At 39.6% G+C, this 17,999-nt stretch overlaps 1 protein-coding gene across 1 annotated transcript in view; it reads right to left on the reverse strand.

Annotated features, from left to right (window-relative positions):
• The window catches only part of fam135b (family with sequence similarity 135 member B), a 242,546-nt gene that overhangs the window by 137,631 nt on the left and 86,916 nt on the right, over positions 1-17,999 (reverse strand). Inside the window, exon 2 of the mRNA XM_028818042.2 lies at positions 10,751-10,847. Coding sequence (XP_028673875.1) covers positions 10,751-10,827 — 77 coding nt within the window. The 5' untranslated portion in view covers positions 10,828-10,847. The remainder of the gene's footprint in view (positions 1-10,750; positions 10,848-17,999) is intronic.

Genomic DNA, 17,999 nt, shown 5'->3' on the forward strand with positions numbered 1-17,999 from the left:
CAGTGCGGCCCTAGGGATGACACATAAGCCAAGTGTTCACACAGTAGAATAAATAATGTACAATAACACTGTACGTAGGAAGGAGTTGTGTCCACTAGGAAAGATGCCAAGAAGACTAAAAACCTGAAAATCCATCTCTTTAGATAGACAGGCAGGCAGGCAGGCAGGCAGGCAGGCAGACAGACAGACAGACAGACAGACAGACAGACAGACAGACAGACAGACAGACAGATAGATAGATAGATAGATAGATAGATAGATAGATAGATAGATAGATAGATAGATAGATAGATAGATAGATAGATAGATAGATACTTTATTAATCCCAAGGGGAAATTCACATACTCCGGCAGCAGCATACTGATAAAAAAAAATATTAAATTAAAGAGTGATAACAATGCAGGTATACAGACAGACAATAACTTTTTATAATGTTAACGTTTACCCCCCCTGGGTAGAATTGAAGAGTCGCATAGTGTGGGGGAGGAACGATCTCCTCAGTCTGTCAGTGAAGCAGGAAAGTGACAGCAGTCTGTCGCTGAAGCTGCTCCTCTGTCTGGAGATGATACTGTTCAGTGGATGCAGTGGATTCTCCATGATTGACAGGAAACTGCTCAGTGCCCTTCGCTCTGCCACAGATGTCAAACTGTCCAGCTCCGTGCCTACAATCGAGCCTGCCTTCCTCACCAGTTTGTCCAGGCATGAGGCGTCCCTTTTCTTTATGCTGCCTCCCCAGCATACCACCGCATAGAAGAGGGCGCTTGCCACAACCGTCTGATAAAACATCTGCAGCATCTTATTGCAGATGTTGAAGGACGCCAGCCTTATCTGTTGCTTTTTCAGTATTTAACTATTCTTTACAGTAGCTATAATTACTTTTGGTTAGCCCAGTTGCTTCATTGCTATATGTCACCAAGACAAATCAGATCAGATCAAGTCAAATCAAATTTTACCTGTCACATACATTACACTTACGGCACAATATGTAGTTAAATGCTTAGTTGCTGAACTCCAAGATAAGAGAACAAGACATTAAGAATATGAAAGAAAATTAATAGGAAATACTCAACTCTGTAAATATCAATAAATATCAATAAGTAAAATGCATTGCATTAATTTTATAAAAAGTTAGGATGCGGATGGACTGTGGAGAGAAGCTCCTCCCGAGCCTCTCACAGCTACATTTACCTAAACATTTACCTAAACATTTACCTAAACATGGCACAGAGATGAGACCATTGTTGGCTTTAATAATTTTCTTTACCCCAATCATACAATATCCTAAAAGTTGGAGACTGCATATCTAATGATGCATTCAGCTGATCACACAACTCTCTGCAGAGCCTTGAGGTTCTGCTTTGTGCTGTTCCCAAACGGATGATAATACTTTCCCTTCAGGATATTTCCAATGGTGAATTTATAGAAATTCTTTAGTATCTAGGTGGGCAACCTAAACTCTGAGGTGGTAACTGTGCCCTCTTCATCAAGGTGTCCATGTGCTTGTACCAGGCCAGGTCTTCTGTGACACTGAGATATCTGAAATTGCCAGCTCCCTCTCCACCTGCTGTTAATACTGAGGGGATGTCATCATCAAATCCTTCCATGAGAACCCTGAATGCAATGAGGACTGATTGAGGTTATTTATGTTAGGTAGAATGCCTAGAGGGGCCTGGTTGGTCTCATGGCCTCAGAACCCCTGCAGATTTTATTTTTTCTCCAGCTGTCTGGAGTTTTTTTTGTTTTTTCTATCCTCCCTGGCCATCGGACCTTACTTTTATTCTGTGTTAATTAGTGCTCTTTTTTTTCTCTTTCTTCATCATGTAAAGCACTTTATGCTACATTATTTGTATGAAAATGTGCTATATAAATAAATGTTGTTGTTGTTGTTGTGGCAGTGTTTCTGCCATTCCAAGTCCACAATCACCTCATTTGTCTTGTTGACATTGAAGAGAAAACTTTTGTCCTGACACTAGTGTGACACTCTCCACTTCATCTAGGTGCACTTGCTTATTGTTGCTAGAGATCAGGCCTACCACAGCTGTATCATCAGCATTCTCTACAATGATGCTAGAGTCATGTGCAGACTAACAGATAAATATGTAGAGGCAGTATAGCAAAGGACTCAGAACACAGCCCAGGGGAGCACCTGTGTTGAGTGAGGGATGATGAAGTGTGGCCACACACTTGAAACACCTGGGTTTAAGAAATTAAAAACCCTTTTACACAGTGAGGTGTTCAGACACTGGTCCATGTGGTTGTGATCAGCTATCCGCTTAAAGGGGTTCAATGTATAAAATGCCAAAAAATAGTCTATAAATAGCATCCTTACACAATACCCTCTCCTGGTTGTCTTGATGGGCTGATACTGTATCAGAGATCAAGGTGGTAGCATCATCTGTGGATCCACTGGAGTAATATGTGAACTGTGATGGATCTAGGTTTTTGGGCAGTTAAGAGCATATGTAATTCTTGACTAACCTCTTAAAACACTTCATTATTATAGGTGTTAGTGCAATGGAAGGGTAGCCATTCAGGCAGATTGGTTATGATTTCTTAGGCACAGGGACAATGGTGAATTTTTTAAAGAATGTTGTATGAAATTATTTTTACAATATGAACTTGCCCTTGGTATACCAAACAAACACAGATTACATTTTACATTTTATTAATACATTTCAAAACAAATTTACAACATAAAAGTGCATGCTATTTAGCAGGCTTCCTGTATACAGTACATGCATACTGTCTAGAAACATCAAAAGGCTCATGAATACCAGTTCAATTCTCAGAGCTCAACTAACATCCAAAATACATTTTTCGTTAAATAAAATTAAATGACTGATCACCAGTCAGCAAATTGCACATACTTTCTACAATAACATTTTGACAAACACCTGATACAAGGACTTCTAGATTAAAACTACTTAAAGGCAGTAAATTAATTAATTTAAAATCTCAGTCCACATTTATAGTAACATCATTTTTGGCAGTCAAATACTGAGAACATTTATAAATGAAATACAGCCACAAAGGAGATTTAACCACATGCACTTAGTAACCTGTGTTTTATTTTAGATTTTCTAAACCTTTGGGATTTTTTCTTAAATACAACTTATTCCTTTCCATTTACAATGGCCTATTTTTTTAAAACGGATGCCCTAATTCAGTTACTCATTTCAATTTAATGAAATAATTAAGGTTCCAAAGAGAGATTCTTTTTGGCTTAAATAGTATACATTTGTTCCATACATTTTTAAACCAGTATTTGGTCACAGAGAAAAATAAACTTTCTTGCAAGAACTGGACAAAATGCAAAAGCCAGCTATTGAATTGAGTGCACAGTATATACATAACCATGCTTGGCTGGCTTAGTTGCTAATCATCATAACTGTGTATCTTTGATGAAAATTAAATAGACATAAGTCTAGCTAGTGTCCATAGAGTCTGAGGTGGAAATATCTATACAGGCACCACAGTGCTAGCCTACATACGATATATTTATGTAAATGTAAATGTTTGTTGATTTTTAGCATAAATAAGAATGTGCTGAAATTTGGCAGGGAGCACAGACATCAGTGACACATACTGTTTATTTACTGATGCTCCTGAAACATAGTGTAACCATGCACACATCATATTGGAATGCACTCCAGCATTTAGGCAATGCTCCTTTTCTGAAAGCAAGTATTCCTCTTTAAATGCTTTAAAAAGTTTATATACAGATGTATAGCATATGCTGTAATATAAACCGCTCAAAAAATTAAAGGAACACTTTGAAAACACATCAAATCTCAATGGGAAAAAATCCTGCTAGATATCTATACTGATATGGACTGGGTAATGTTTTAGGAATGAAATTGTTTGATTGAAATGTAGTACTAGGGTGTTGTACCGTGTTAGCCATTATGAATGTAGAGAAAAGCCAAGCAAAATGACACCTTTTATTGGCTAACTAGAAAGATTACAATATGCAAGCTTTCGAGGCAACTCAGGCCCCTTCTTGATTACATCTTGCCTGAAGAAGGGGCCTGAGTTGCCTCGAAAGCTTGCATATTGTAATCTTTCTAGTTAGCCAATAAAAGGTGTCATTTTGCTTGGCTTTTCTCTTGATTGAAATGAAAATTATCATACTACAGAAGGCTGAGTTCAAAGACACCCCAATAATCAAAGTGAAAAAAATGATGTGAAAAGCACAGGGCACCAATGGTGGACCTGCCAGTTCTGGTATTCTATGGCAAATGCCAATCGAGCTCCATGGTGCCGGCCAGTGAGCACAGGACCCACTAGAGGACGTCGGGCCCTCAGACCACCCTCATGAAGTTTGTTTCTGATTGTTTGGTCAGAGACATTCACACCAGTGGCCTGCTGGAGGTCATTTTCTAGGGCTCTGGCAGTGCTCATCCTGTTCCTCCTTGCTCAAAGGAGCAGATACCGGTCAGTCCTGCTGATGGGTTAAAGACATTCTACGGCCCTGTCCAGTTCTCCTAGAGTAACTGCCTGTCTCCTGGAATCTCATCCATGCCCTCGAGACTGTGCTGGGAGACTCAGAAAACCTTCTGGCAATGGCACGTATAGATGTGCCATCCTGGAGAAGTTGGACTACCTGTGCAACCACTGTAGGGTCCAGGTATCGCCTCATGCTACCAGTAGTGAAACTGACCGTAGCCAAATGCAAAACTAGTGAAAAAACATATGAGGAGTGAAAAATGTCAGTGGCCTCCACCTGTTAAACCATTCCTGTTTTGGGGGTCGTCTCATTGTTACCCATTGTTGTCCATAGTGCATCCATCCATCCATCCATCCATTATCCAACCCGCTATATCCTAACTACAGGGTCACGGGGATCTGCTGGAGCCAAACCCAGGCAACACAGGGCTCAAGGCAGGGAACAAATCCTGGGCAGGGCGCCAGCCCACCGCAGGACACACACACACACCAAGCACACACTATGGACAATTTAGAATCGCCAGTGCACCTAACCTGCATGTCTTTGGACTGTGGGAGGAAACCGGAGCACCCGGAGGAAACCCACGCAGACACGGGGAGAACATACAAACTCCACACCTGTTGTTAACTTCATTAACACCAAAACAGCTGAAACTGATTAACAACCCCCTCTGCTACTTAACTGACCAGATCAATAGCCCAGTTTCATTGACTTGATGCTACTCTGATCAAATAGTATTCCTTTAATTTTTTTGAGCAGTATATATATATCTCTCTATATATAAAAGAAAATCCTGGAATGGAAAGCAAATGCAAGGCTACGATACGTGATAATCTCGAAAGACATTTTAAAGACCCGCGAGACCAAGGAGACTTGCCACGGTGCGTCTCACGAGGACCGTAAACATGAGACTTGGTGCCAAGAGATTGTCCCAGGGCCGTAGCAAAAAGGACAGCGGCTGTACAGGCTTTAAAAAGATCGAAGGGCAGCACGACAGCAGCTACCACAACCGAACGCAAGCAGTGTTATACATCCTGCAAGAAAGAATTCAACCACGCCCAGGGCCAGTAATAAAGGACAGGTATTGCTTTTACAACGTCACGCAAGACCAGGCAGTGAGCCATCATTTAAAACAAGTCAACAGACCTCTAAGCTAGCAGTTGTTGGATTGCTTTTGACAGGCAAACATCATGTGCTCCGAGCTCTTAAAACAACGACATGCGACAGGCAGAAGAGGCAGCTAGCAAGCAGCAAAAAGACAGCAAATGATCCAAAGGCATATCCTTAGCGTACGTTCAGCCACAACACCCTTCACAACACAAGCAGTATTATACGTCTGGAAAGAAAGAGATGTAACCTCGCGCGGGGCAGGAAATAAAGAAACAAGTATTGTTTTTACAAAAGTTTTTAAAGTAAAAGTGAAAATAATGCATATGTAACAATTCACAAGAAAATAACAATTTCTTTAAATTGTAGATTGCCTGCCTAAGGTAAAGTCATCCCTGATAAATGGGGACGTGGGAATGAGGGGTCCTTTCATCGGATTAGCGCTATTTCAGATGTGGAATGGCAAAATGGGGGAGGCAGCTTGATGAATGAGGTCTCCAGGACTTAAAACAAATCCAAATCATATTATGTGATATCATCTAATGTGAAATTCTACTCCGTACGTCTAGAATTTTTATTTTTATACTGTATTGAGGATTTATTCTGTTCTATGTATTGTATTGTATTGATCCCCTTCTTTTTGACACCCACTGCACGCCCAACCTACCTGGAAAGGGGTCTCTCTTTGAAATGCCTTTCCCTAGGTTTCTTCCATTTTTTCCAACACAGGAGTTGGTGAGTGAAGCGAGCAGGGGGCAGAGCCCCCTAATATATATATATATATATATATATATATATATATATATATTATATATTATATATATTGTGAGGTTTCTAAACTCTTTTGGGACTCCCCTCAATAGGAAGACACGCCAAAGAGCATCCCGAAGCGCGATTGGCATGTCTGTGGAAGACAGCTTATCTGTTATTAAGGCAACTGCAGGCTTCTAGCCGCGGAAGCAAATCTGAGCTGATCACGGTCATGCTATAAATGTCTGTTGTCAGTGGGTGATGCAAGGAACATTATAAATGCAGAGAACAGTATTACTTGGCCACAACCCCACCTGACTGCTGTGTCTGTGTATAGGAGAGTGGTAGATCCCGCTACAATAAATAACAGTGCTGCTCCTGTTCCAAGCTGAATAAACCTGGTTTTGCTAAAGTACTGAGACTCAGCCTCGTGTTTTGGGGTACAAGATAGGAACTTACATGTCACATTAGGTATATATGTAAATAGTTAATTTTGGAAAGGAGGTGATGAAGAAAATGTATTTAGTGCAACTGAAAAATCATTTTTAAAACACATTTAACGTCTACATTTTTCTACCCTGTTCCAGATTAACTGAACTAAGTTGCCCGGTCTCTATCTTATAATAGTTTAATTTTTTTTTTGGCATGTAAGAAAGTGTGGCATAGTGGGAGAAATAAACATGCCCAAATATATAATTGCCAGAGGGCATGTCACTATATAGAGCTTTCAATACAATATACTGCAGTCTCACCAATGACTGGTTATTGTATTACTGCTGCCAGGAAAGGCTTATACCACCTTTAACACTGCACTGGAAAATCTTGCTTCCAAAAATGAAAGCATAAAAGAAAGCATACTATTTAGATGTTTATCTGTATTTAACTGGTTTGCCTGGTAAGCATTACTGTATAAGCCACTACCCTTTGTTCAGTCAACTTTGAAATGGGTGCTTACTTCACACATTTACTGTATTCTGTTGATAACATAACTTGACATTTTCACACCTTCTTAATCCAATTCAGAGCCATGGGGGACTGGAAGCAGGAAAAAGTTCTGGAAATGAATACAGACAATCACAGGTCCCACACATCCAAATACCCATACTCACGTTCACATGACCTAATGTATTTCTATTGATAATTAAGCAAATATATTAAAAAAGAAATATTAAAAACTGAACAACAGCCAATACGATATTTTCTGCCATTACAAATTATCATGTACACATAGTTCTTTTTTAAGTTTAAATTAAATGTTATGTAGTGAAAAATGGACAACTATTTAACATGGAAATTAAAAAAAAACGGGGCTTTGCCGTAGCTGAAGGTGGACGCTGCCATTGCTGTACTTTGTATATAAGAGCCAGATCAAATGTTATTTACTTATTTACCTTTATTTATTTAGTTACTTCCTACAGCGTAAAGTCACAAGTAGACTGCAGAGCTTCCCGTGTACATATACAAAGTACAGCGATGGCAAAAGTGCAACGTGCATTCTTGCTCCAATGTAGAACCGTCATCATCATCTGAGTTCACCTCTGTTATAGCGCGTCTTTATGTGAAAACAGCAATGTCAGATGAGGTGGGGGGGGGTGGGAACGTGAACACAACTAAGAGAATAAAACTGAATTAAAAAAAAAAAACAAAGGTAACCTTTACAAGTATCATACATTTACACCGGCTGTTACAGACTGAAATCAAATATATGTTTTTATTCTAAAATAGTAAGAATAAGTGCAGCTCACTCCTCAAAACAGACTCGTCTGGGGTCGAACCCGTGAAGTTTTGATTACCAGTCAATAGTTGATACCGCTGTGCCACCGAAGCAGTCATAGCAAATGCATGTCAATGTTGCACCCTAACGCGGGTTCTTTTTCTGCAGTTATATTCTTGAATAGAAGCGCACTTGTTCCATTATATTTGTACCTTTTGTGAAAGTGTTTATTTGATATTTGGAATTCAGGCTTAACACATTATACACTTCATGTCTACATTTTGTCAATTATTACTAAAACATGAAAAACGTTTCTGTTTTAACGATGTGTTTACTGTACATAGATTGTTGTAGACACGGAACACACACGACATGCATGTGTTCCAAATAATGATATAGTATTTATAAAAGGTGTCATTTTGCTCGACTTCTCACTCTATACAACTCTAAGCAACTGACACGCAGGTAAACAGACTTGAGCTGAGAAAACTGTGCGGTGGTGGGGGATGTGATAGCAGGCTGCTTGCTGCTTATCGACACATTTACAGGACAAAAGACGCTGATGGAGAGGTGCGAATCGATTTAAGGTGGGACAGATCTATGAGTTTTTTTGTAGGCTCTGGTAATTCTAGTGCTAATTCTCACGGATATGCATCTTCATTGGGAAGAAACACTACTTTTCCCTGATGGCAACACAAATTAGACGATCTACAAGCCTTCACTTAAACTTTAAAGCTGAGCAATATCTACATATTTCTGTCATTTCACCTATGTCCATATATTCTCTTTTCGGCTGTTCCGTTATTTCACTGAGTAATAATTTCCATTTGTTAGCGCTCATGTGATCTTTACTATCATTTTTTTGAGATTTCAAATTTTAGTACTTTCATAATCTCTAATCTGCTCTGCATGTGTATCATGCCAGCATTTTTGAACCTCTTTACGACGCTTTACTTTGTCTTCTACTCTGTGTCTTTTAATTCCAACCCCGCTTGAACCTGCTAGGTTTTCAATTCCACTTGTTCCCGGCAGATTATTACTTTCCTTATTTTCCAAATTTCCACTTACATTATTATTGTTCTTTTTTTAATTCTTTTCTCTCCAACGCTTTTAGGTCTCTTTTCGACGCGCTGCCCTTTCTTCTTTGCTTAGTCTTTAATGTATCATCTTGAACGTATAAAATTATTGACCACATCAAAGGAAACAAATAGATTGTATTTCTAAAAATACTGTCCAAAAAAACTTAAAGTATGAAACTGAGTACTTTTCATAAACGAATTTAAATGTGTAAAACGTAAAAATTTATAAAAGCTGAGAGCACATGAACTGTGTCTGACAGTACACACGAATGAGAAATGATTGTACCGTGTGCGTGGTTGTAAATGTTTGAGAGGAGGGCAGGACTTTACAAAATCTCTTGTCTCACAGGAGTTGAAATTATCTCTTGCAGAACTCTAAATTATTTCTGAGAATGTCTCGTTGCAGGATTTCCTTTTATAATAGAATGATATAATTAATAAATTGCAATACAAATAATCTTCAGACAGTAAAAATGTACTGATTGTTCAAAAGTAAGCATTAAAATAAACCTGTTTCTAGATCTTGCAGTTTCATTCTATACAACATCCACAAGATCAGACCGTATCTGATGAAGTATGCAGCACAATTTCTGGTCCATGCTTTGGTCTTGTCCGGATTACTGAAACTCTGCTAGCATGAGTAGTGGCATGTGTCACCAGACCACTGCAGATGATTCAAAATGCAGCAGCACATCTGTTGTTCAAGCAGCCAAGGGGGGTACATTTCACTCCTGTTTCCAGATCATTACATTGGCTCCTTGTAACAGCACCTACTTGATATTTGTCAACACAGTACTCAATGGGTCAGTACCTACATTATATACTGCATTCGCAAATGTCTGCAAATGAATTAGATCTATTAATGCCTCCCCTGTGTCTGTGGCATCCAATCTCACTCCAGACTCTTCTTATGTTTAGCTTCTAGCTGGTGATATAAGCTGTCCACCTCCATTCAAACTTCTGACTTCTTCAAAGTGTTTAAGAATTGTTTAAAGACTCTCTTGTTTGGTGAATTTCTGTCTAACTGAGAACAACTTTGATGGTTTCTTGTAATTGCCTTGTAACTAGCTTTTCATTTTGCTTTTCGTTTTATTGCTCTTCACTTGTGATGGCCAATTTTGTAATCTTGTCCTGTAACACTTGCTCCTAAACAGTAACCCAGACCAATATTTACTTGAATATGTTAACCTCTTTTGTCAGTCCCTTTGGACAAAAAGCATCTGCCAAGCAAATAAATGTACATTAATTTTAAGTATGAGAACAAGGGCAATTTTATTTTTATATGGTGATACACAGAGTATTATAAGGCTGACAACAGAAAACAATAAAAAAATATAAGAAACTAAACTATTAATAGCGATATTATTCATTAACTCATTTTCCAGACTACAGGTAGCTAGGAACTTGTCACACTTAACTGCTGAAGATGATGTGTTTTAATTTCTAATTTAATATTTCAGTATTTTCCTCCATGATGGCATCCACCCATTTTGTTTTTTTGCCTCTCTCTTAATCAGAGACAAAGAAAATTATGAATATAATAATAATAATAATAATAATTCATTACATTTATATAGCGCTTTTCTCAGTACTCAATGCAATGTGCAATGCATCACAAGTGAAAGTCAAAATAATAATGCATATTACTCTTACCCTCTCTGAAAGAGATCCACATTATGAAATTTGTGTAACTCCACAGAAAACTCGACAGTCCCCTGTACTTCAGACATGATCTGATCCAGTTCATCACCTATAATGGAAGGAACACGATGATTAGTATCTTTGCTGCAGAATCTCAATAAATTAGTTATTTCTTTGCTTATTATCACATTGTATATTGCGCCCAACCCGACACAGACTTGACACGGGAGGCACGTATAAAATAAAAGACCTTTATTTTTCTTCAGCTGAAGGGGCACGTCTTTCCCGTAATCTATCCAGCCACAAAACAGTCCCAAGCACAAATAAACTACAATAGCACTATTCTCTCTTCCACCACCACTCCTCCCCAACCTTAGTCCTCCTCCTCCCGCTGAGTGGTGGTCGCTGGCTCCCTTTAATCAGGCACCAGGATGTGCTCCAGGTGGTTGATTGCTGACATCCGGCTGCACTTCCGGGTAAGGCAAAACCAGTGCCCTAAAGGGGCCAGCCGCTCCTGTTGCAGCACCCCCTGGCGGCGCCTACGGAACCCCACAGACCTGCACAGAACTCCAACCCCCATGTAGCCCTGGGGGAGTCCGAGGCACCACTGCAACCCAGGGATGCTACCATCTAGCATCCAGGGAGAGATACTGGGCATTCCCACCCTTGTCCCCCTGGCAGATGTGGTGAAGGGGCGTCCCAGCCAGGCATGGACCCCGGCCTTCTGTCACAACATTTAAGAAGCAAGTTTTAGTATCAAAGATTTTTCATTCATTTTCTTCCTTTTTGTCTCATCTCTAGTAACAATCTTTAGTTAATGTGGAGGAACTGAAGTGAAGGCAAGCTCAAAAAACGATTTCTTCCAGCATGTCCTCCTCCCAGTGGACTATGCCAAGTACTGCTCCGACAGCAGACAGCAATGGGACATCCTATTTTGATGTCCAAATCACCTGGAACTGGCTCCTCTCAAACGCTGGGCCTACTCCTCACCCTGACATGCAAAATCAGCCAATAAACTCTGCTCAGGAATATTCTTTCAACAGTCTGAACTTCAGCTTTTCAATCACTACACAATGAGGTAGTGATTGGTAGAATGACTGGTAAACTGGGAGCTTTTTCCTAAGAACCTAGCTAGCTGCTGCACCATTCCTTAACTCATAATCACCTCTGCTCTCACTTGTGAGGAAGAACCAGGATTACTTAAAGTCATCCTCCAGGTGCAGCTCCTACCTCTTCATCTGCAGAAAGCAAGCCCCTCTTTTCAAAGAGAAGACCATGGCCTCACATTCAGTGGTGCCAATTTTAATCATGGGTATGTTAACCTCACCTACAAACTTGGTTATTACAGTCAGATAATACCGATATTTGCATTAATTTATAAAGGAGCTGAGCTACCATGATTACACAGTATGTGTCAGGAATGGCCTGGGGTATGTCAGTAAATAGGTGGAATTTTGCTCGTCTTATTGCCCCTCGCTCCTCCTATCTGCGTCTGTTGTTATGCAGCACTTATGCAATAGTGACATGATGGGGACCGGGAAAATGAAGAGGAGGAGTTTGGGTGAGGCCACTGCTTAGTCATTGCTAAGTCTGCCTTTGAATCAGCTGCCAAACAGAGCTCCCGTTTGGCCATTAGTGGTTTGGCATTGTCCTGTTTTCTTGGGCTTTTCAAGATGTTAATTCATAGCAAAAGACATTATTTTTTATTGTTGCTTTACCTGTTTTTTCAGGTCTCTGTGAATTTTACCTTTTCAATTATGGATTTTTTTAATTTTTTTAACTAAATTTTACTATTTTTTGTGGAGGTGTTCTGTGCTGCTGTCCACCTATACAGCCTTTTCTGCAGTGAGACCAGTGAGAGAATGCACAATGCTGCATGTGTGCCTACATCTTTAGGTACTTGGGACAATGGAGAGTATGAAACACTACTACTTTATATCCTTCCCATGAATATCTCAAACAGGAGAGAAAACAAGACATGGTCTTGTCAGAATTCCACACTCTTTAAATGGACTCAGCACCAAAAATCTGGGAAGAATTCTCACATATTAGGTAGTAGAAGTAGTGTTGATTGCCCATATTCAAATAGCATCTCCAAAAAAGACCATAGGGTACAAAGTCACACACCATCTACAAGTCCTCAAAATGTGTAGACATGATTGGCTAATGTGTGGCACAAAGAAAAAGATTTTGTAAATCACTAAGATGTTTAAAATGTGAACGACATTACAAACATTCATTTCATTCATTTCTAGTTTTTTTTCTCTGGTCCGTATTCAATTATTGGAACACACACACACTAGATGATCCATCCATCCATCCATTTTCCAACCCGCTATATCCTAACACAGGGTCACTAGGGTCTGCTGAAGACAATCCCAGCAAACACAGGGCGCAAGGCAGGAACCAATCCCGGGCAGGGCGCCAACCCAACGCAGGACACACACCCACACACCAAGCACACACTAGGGCCAATTTAGAATCACCAATGCACCTAACCTGCATGTCTTTGGACTGTGGGAGGAAACCGGAGCACCAGGAGGAAACCCACGCAGACACGGAGAGAACATGCAAACTCCACTCTTCCGGGAAGCGTACACAGGTCTCCTTACTGAGAGGCAGCAGCGCTACCCACCGCGCTGCCCCACTAGATGAATATACTTTAAAAAAAAAATTGTATATTAATAGATTCATGATTCAAAGAGTTGCAACTAGAACCTAAAGCATGACTATAAAGCAAATGTATAGGATGGCCGTCCACTACAACATCCTGAGATAATTTGTGCATTATTTTCTAGTGAAAAATCGAAAAGAAAAAAATGTAGATGAAGCTGTGGCTGGGAAGACGGGGTCAGCATAATTTATACGTCTTTCAATTAGAGTTTTTCCCGTTTCACTGGTTTATCACAACTGATGTCAAGATGTGGTATATATAAAAAAAAAAAAAAGAAAAGCTGATCCAAAATACAAGATTTGAAGTCATACACATTGAACATGTTTAATGTTTATGATATGAAATCTGGGTTGCTTGAACTGGTTTATGAGAAATTTGGGAGATTAAGATTAATCACTACATACCTAACATTATGAAATAATCTGAGAAGACAATTGTTTAAGTCTTGCCTGACATTGGGAAATCTTTTCTGATTCTTGTCAGGGTTGAATCTGGCCCAGAATTGAACTGATTATCTTGTAATCTTTCTTTAGTATAATTCAGGTGTCTGCTCTTGAACCATTACTTTTTCTGATTTATATTAATGACATACAAATAAAACATTATTATTATTATAGATTCCAGTATAGTTAGCAAACTTGTGAAATTCGCATATGACACTAAAGTTGGAGGAATGCCAGAGATTGAGGAGGCAGTAAGAAATAGAAAAAGAGTTTGACATGCTTCAGAACTGTGTAAACACTTAGGAAACACCATGAACATCAATTATAAATTATAAGACAGGAGACACTGCCCTACATGAAGCGACCTCTGAATTTAGGAGTTTTTATTGACAACATTTTCATCATCTAAGCAATTGTGCATAATCTAGTAAAAAGCCAAATAAAATGTTATAGGTTATATCATAAAATCTGTTGAATACAAAACAAGGAACGTTACGCAAAAACTAGATAATGCACTAGTGAGACCACATCTGGAGTATTGTGTGCAGTTCTGGTCACCACGCTATAAAAAAGATATAGCAGCACTTGAAGCTATACAGAAGACAGCAACCAAGTTTATCCCAGGACTTAAGGACATGTATGTACTCTGACAAACTCAGATTTAAACCTGCTTAGTTTCAAACAGGTCTTCAAAATACTCTAAATCAAGGATAAACTTGATACAGCAGAATTCTTTCTCCTTAAAAGTGAGTCACGTACTTAAGTACATCAGTGAAATTAAGGGGAAGAGTATTTAGGACTGAAACCAGGAAGCACTTCTTTACAACTGCCAAGACATGAAGTTGAGGCAGAAACTTTATTAACCTTTAAGAAGAATCTGGATGAGATATTGGGACAGGCTTAGCGATTAGCTAAACAAACAGGCTTGATGGACTGAAAGGTCTCCTCTCGTTTGACAAATTTCTTAAGTTCTTATGTTCTAATTGCCTCAATTGATAATCATTTCTGATGCTTACAATTGATATTCACTACAACAGCTTAGTATTCACTTATCCCTCAAGTGAAACATATTTGTCTCCTTTCTAAAAATAGAAAGCACAATATTTTATTTCTCTATGCTGTGCCGATAGCACTTTATTTTGGATTTTTCACCCCTCTTACTATCTATTAGATCAGGCCTTCCATTTTGATAACTGCCTAAACTCTAAACAACTTATTCCCATGAAGCCCTTTAATAATTCTTAGGCCTTTAGCCCCAGGCCTTTTCTATGTAAGCATCATTTTTATTGATGAGGCAATAACATTGAAAGCAGGGTTTTAAATATAGGGGGGGGGGGGGGGGGGGCATGCCTGAGTGTATGCTCTAAAATTCAGTTCAGTTTCTTTGTCTGCGGCCTCTGATACACATTGTGAGTCTCCTTGTCATTCATGGTTTTATAGGATTTAAGAAATATTCTTGTTGCTTGGCTAATCCTCTGGTTTTTGAAATTTGATTTTCTTACCTTCTTTTTTTTCCAGAAGTTTCAAATGAAATTTAATTTCAGTGATGATTTGTTTTAATATCAAGAGCTGTTTTCCTTCTGTTGTTTTAATTGGTTATATATGCAGTTATGTTGCCACCCTTGTGAGGGCTGATTATGAGGGGATACGAAAAAGAACTTTGAGGTACCACTGAAAAGTTACTGTATGTTGCATTAGTCTTAAAATGGAGAACTTAGACAGACAGACAGACAGACAGACAGACAGACAGACAGACAGACAGACAGACAGACAGACAGACAGACAGACAGATAGATAGATAGATAGATAGATAGATAGATAGATAGATAGATAGATAGATAGATAGATAGATACTATTAATCACCAAGGGGAAATTCACATTCAACTTCTGTAAGCCTTCCTCTGACCTTCCAGTAGCACCACTCTATCTAGCCTCAAGGGTATTTAATGTGGAAGAGACAGCAAGATGGTATATTGATCAAGCGCTTTGCGCATGGGAAAGGCGCTATATAAATAAAATGTATTATATTATTATTATTATTATTATGGGCGGCATGGTGGCGCAGTGGTAGCACTGCTGCCTCGCAGTTAGGAGACCCGGGTTCGCTTCCCGGGTCCACCCTGCGTGGAGTTTGCATGTTCTCCCCGTGTCTGCGTGGGTTTCCTCCGGGCGCTCCGGTTTCCTCCCACAGTCCAAAGACATGCAGGTTAGGTGGATTGGTGATTCTAAATTGGCCCTAGTGTGTGCTTGGTGTGTGGGTGTGTTTGTGTGTGTCCTGCAGTGGGTTGGCACCCTGCCCAGGATTGGTTCCCTGCCTTGTGCCCTGTGTTGGCTAGGATTGGCTCCAGCAGACCCCCGTGACCCTGTGTTCGGATTCAGCGGGTTGGAAAATGGATGGATTATTATTATTATAATATTATAATAACCAGTAAGTGATGAAGATACACCAGTGTGACCAACACATGAGCTTGCCTGTCAAAATTAATATTATTAAACTGAGACATCCATTGTGGACCTCCAAGTCTTTTTTGTGTTTTTTGTCAGGAAATGGCAGATTTTGAACATTCTTCCTACTAAAGTAAATTATTTCTCCACACTCTGGTTTGGATTTTTAGAATTCATTATTACGGTATTTTGTGTTCTTATTTAATTATGAACTGCGTTCAGTTTTGTTAGTATTATGATTTATTTATATAACAGTAAGAATTTGTTTTTTGGGGATCACTGCTATTTTGTGTTTCTGTTGTCAGGGAAGCACTGATCGGTGGCTGGCGGATGTCCCTAAAGGTTGCATGTTGTGATGTCACACATGTAAAGCTTTATAAGGCAGAAGTTTTGTAGCCATGTTATTCACATTTGTGGATAAATGTTCTAAAAATCTCTCACACTACTTTTTTTTGCTCCTATTGGTTCCCAAATTCACTGCTTGTGGCTTTTTGACTATGATTCTAGTTTAGCGATTTGGTTTGATTTCTCGATTGCTTAAATTTCCCTGTTTTGACATTGGCTTATTTCGGGTTCATCATTTCATCTCCTGATCCTTTTCTCGAAATTTAAAGCATCTTGTTAGCCAGGCATAACACTTGTGTTCTATAAGGATTGATTGTATTATTATTTTTGCTCTCTCTCTTTCTCTTTTGTTGTGTTTCTTTACCATTTTATTCTTTCAAAGCATTCTATTTTTGCTTCTTATTTATTAATGGCTTGCCTGTTTTAAAGACTTTGTTAATCATCATTAAAACATTCAAGTGATTATCCTTTCTTTTTATTTTTTACCTGTTTAACTAGCTGTGCTACCTGTCAGAGATGAGTTGAAATCTAAGTAATCAATGTAGAGCTTAGCATTATTATTTGCAGTACAGTATCTTTTGGAATGTATTTTGCAATGCATTTACTAATAAAATGCATTGCATTTTTCATTCCAACAGATGGCACCTCACAAACTGCATTACTATAAATGTCTGTGGTGTACTATTTGTTGGAATGGCAAATGCAATGCATATGTCTCTTTTATATGCCATTTGGCATGGGATTTGTAAAGAAAATGTTAATGTTTGTGATGTATCATCTGTCGGAGTTACAAATGCAATGCATTTTACAACTACAAATGTCTGTTGGAATGACGGAGACATAGCAACCGAACAGTGTGGAAAGCATACCCCTGGACACAGACAGACAGACACCAGAATGTCCAAAACGCACTTCTTTATTTTTCCTTTCAGCACCACAATGCCTTCATCCACCAACTCTCTTCCTTTCTCTCTTTCTCTTTCTCTTCACAATGACCTCCTCTCCCCTAATTACAAGCTTCGTCTCCTTCCTCCCAACTCTGGCTCAGCTTCTGGAGGGAGGCGGTCCCTTATATACCGACCCGGATGAGCTCCAGGTGCTCCCCCTGATGACTCTTCCTGGTGTGACGGAAGTGTCAAGAGAGCCCCCAGAAGCACTCCGGGTGCCCCTGGGAATTCTTCCGGCAGCACTTCCTGGTTTGGCGGAAGTGCTGCCATCCAGGACCTCACAGCTGTCTGGGCGCCCCCTGGTGGTGGCCACGTCCTCCTGTAGGGATGAGAGTCCCAGCTCTGGTCCAGAGGCTCATAAGCAGACCCAGGCGGCTGCCCCCTCGTGGCCCAGGGGAGGTATTGT

The sequence above is a fragment of the Erpetoichthys calabaricus genome, chromosome 13 (genome assembly GCF_900747795.2).
Source record: "Erpetoichthys calabaricus chromosome 13, fErpCal1.3, whole genome shotgun sequence".
Taxonomy (NCBI): Eukaryota; Metazoa; Chordata; class Cladistia; order Polypteriformes; family Polypteridae; genus Erpetoichthys; species Erpetoichthys calabaricus.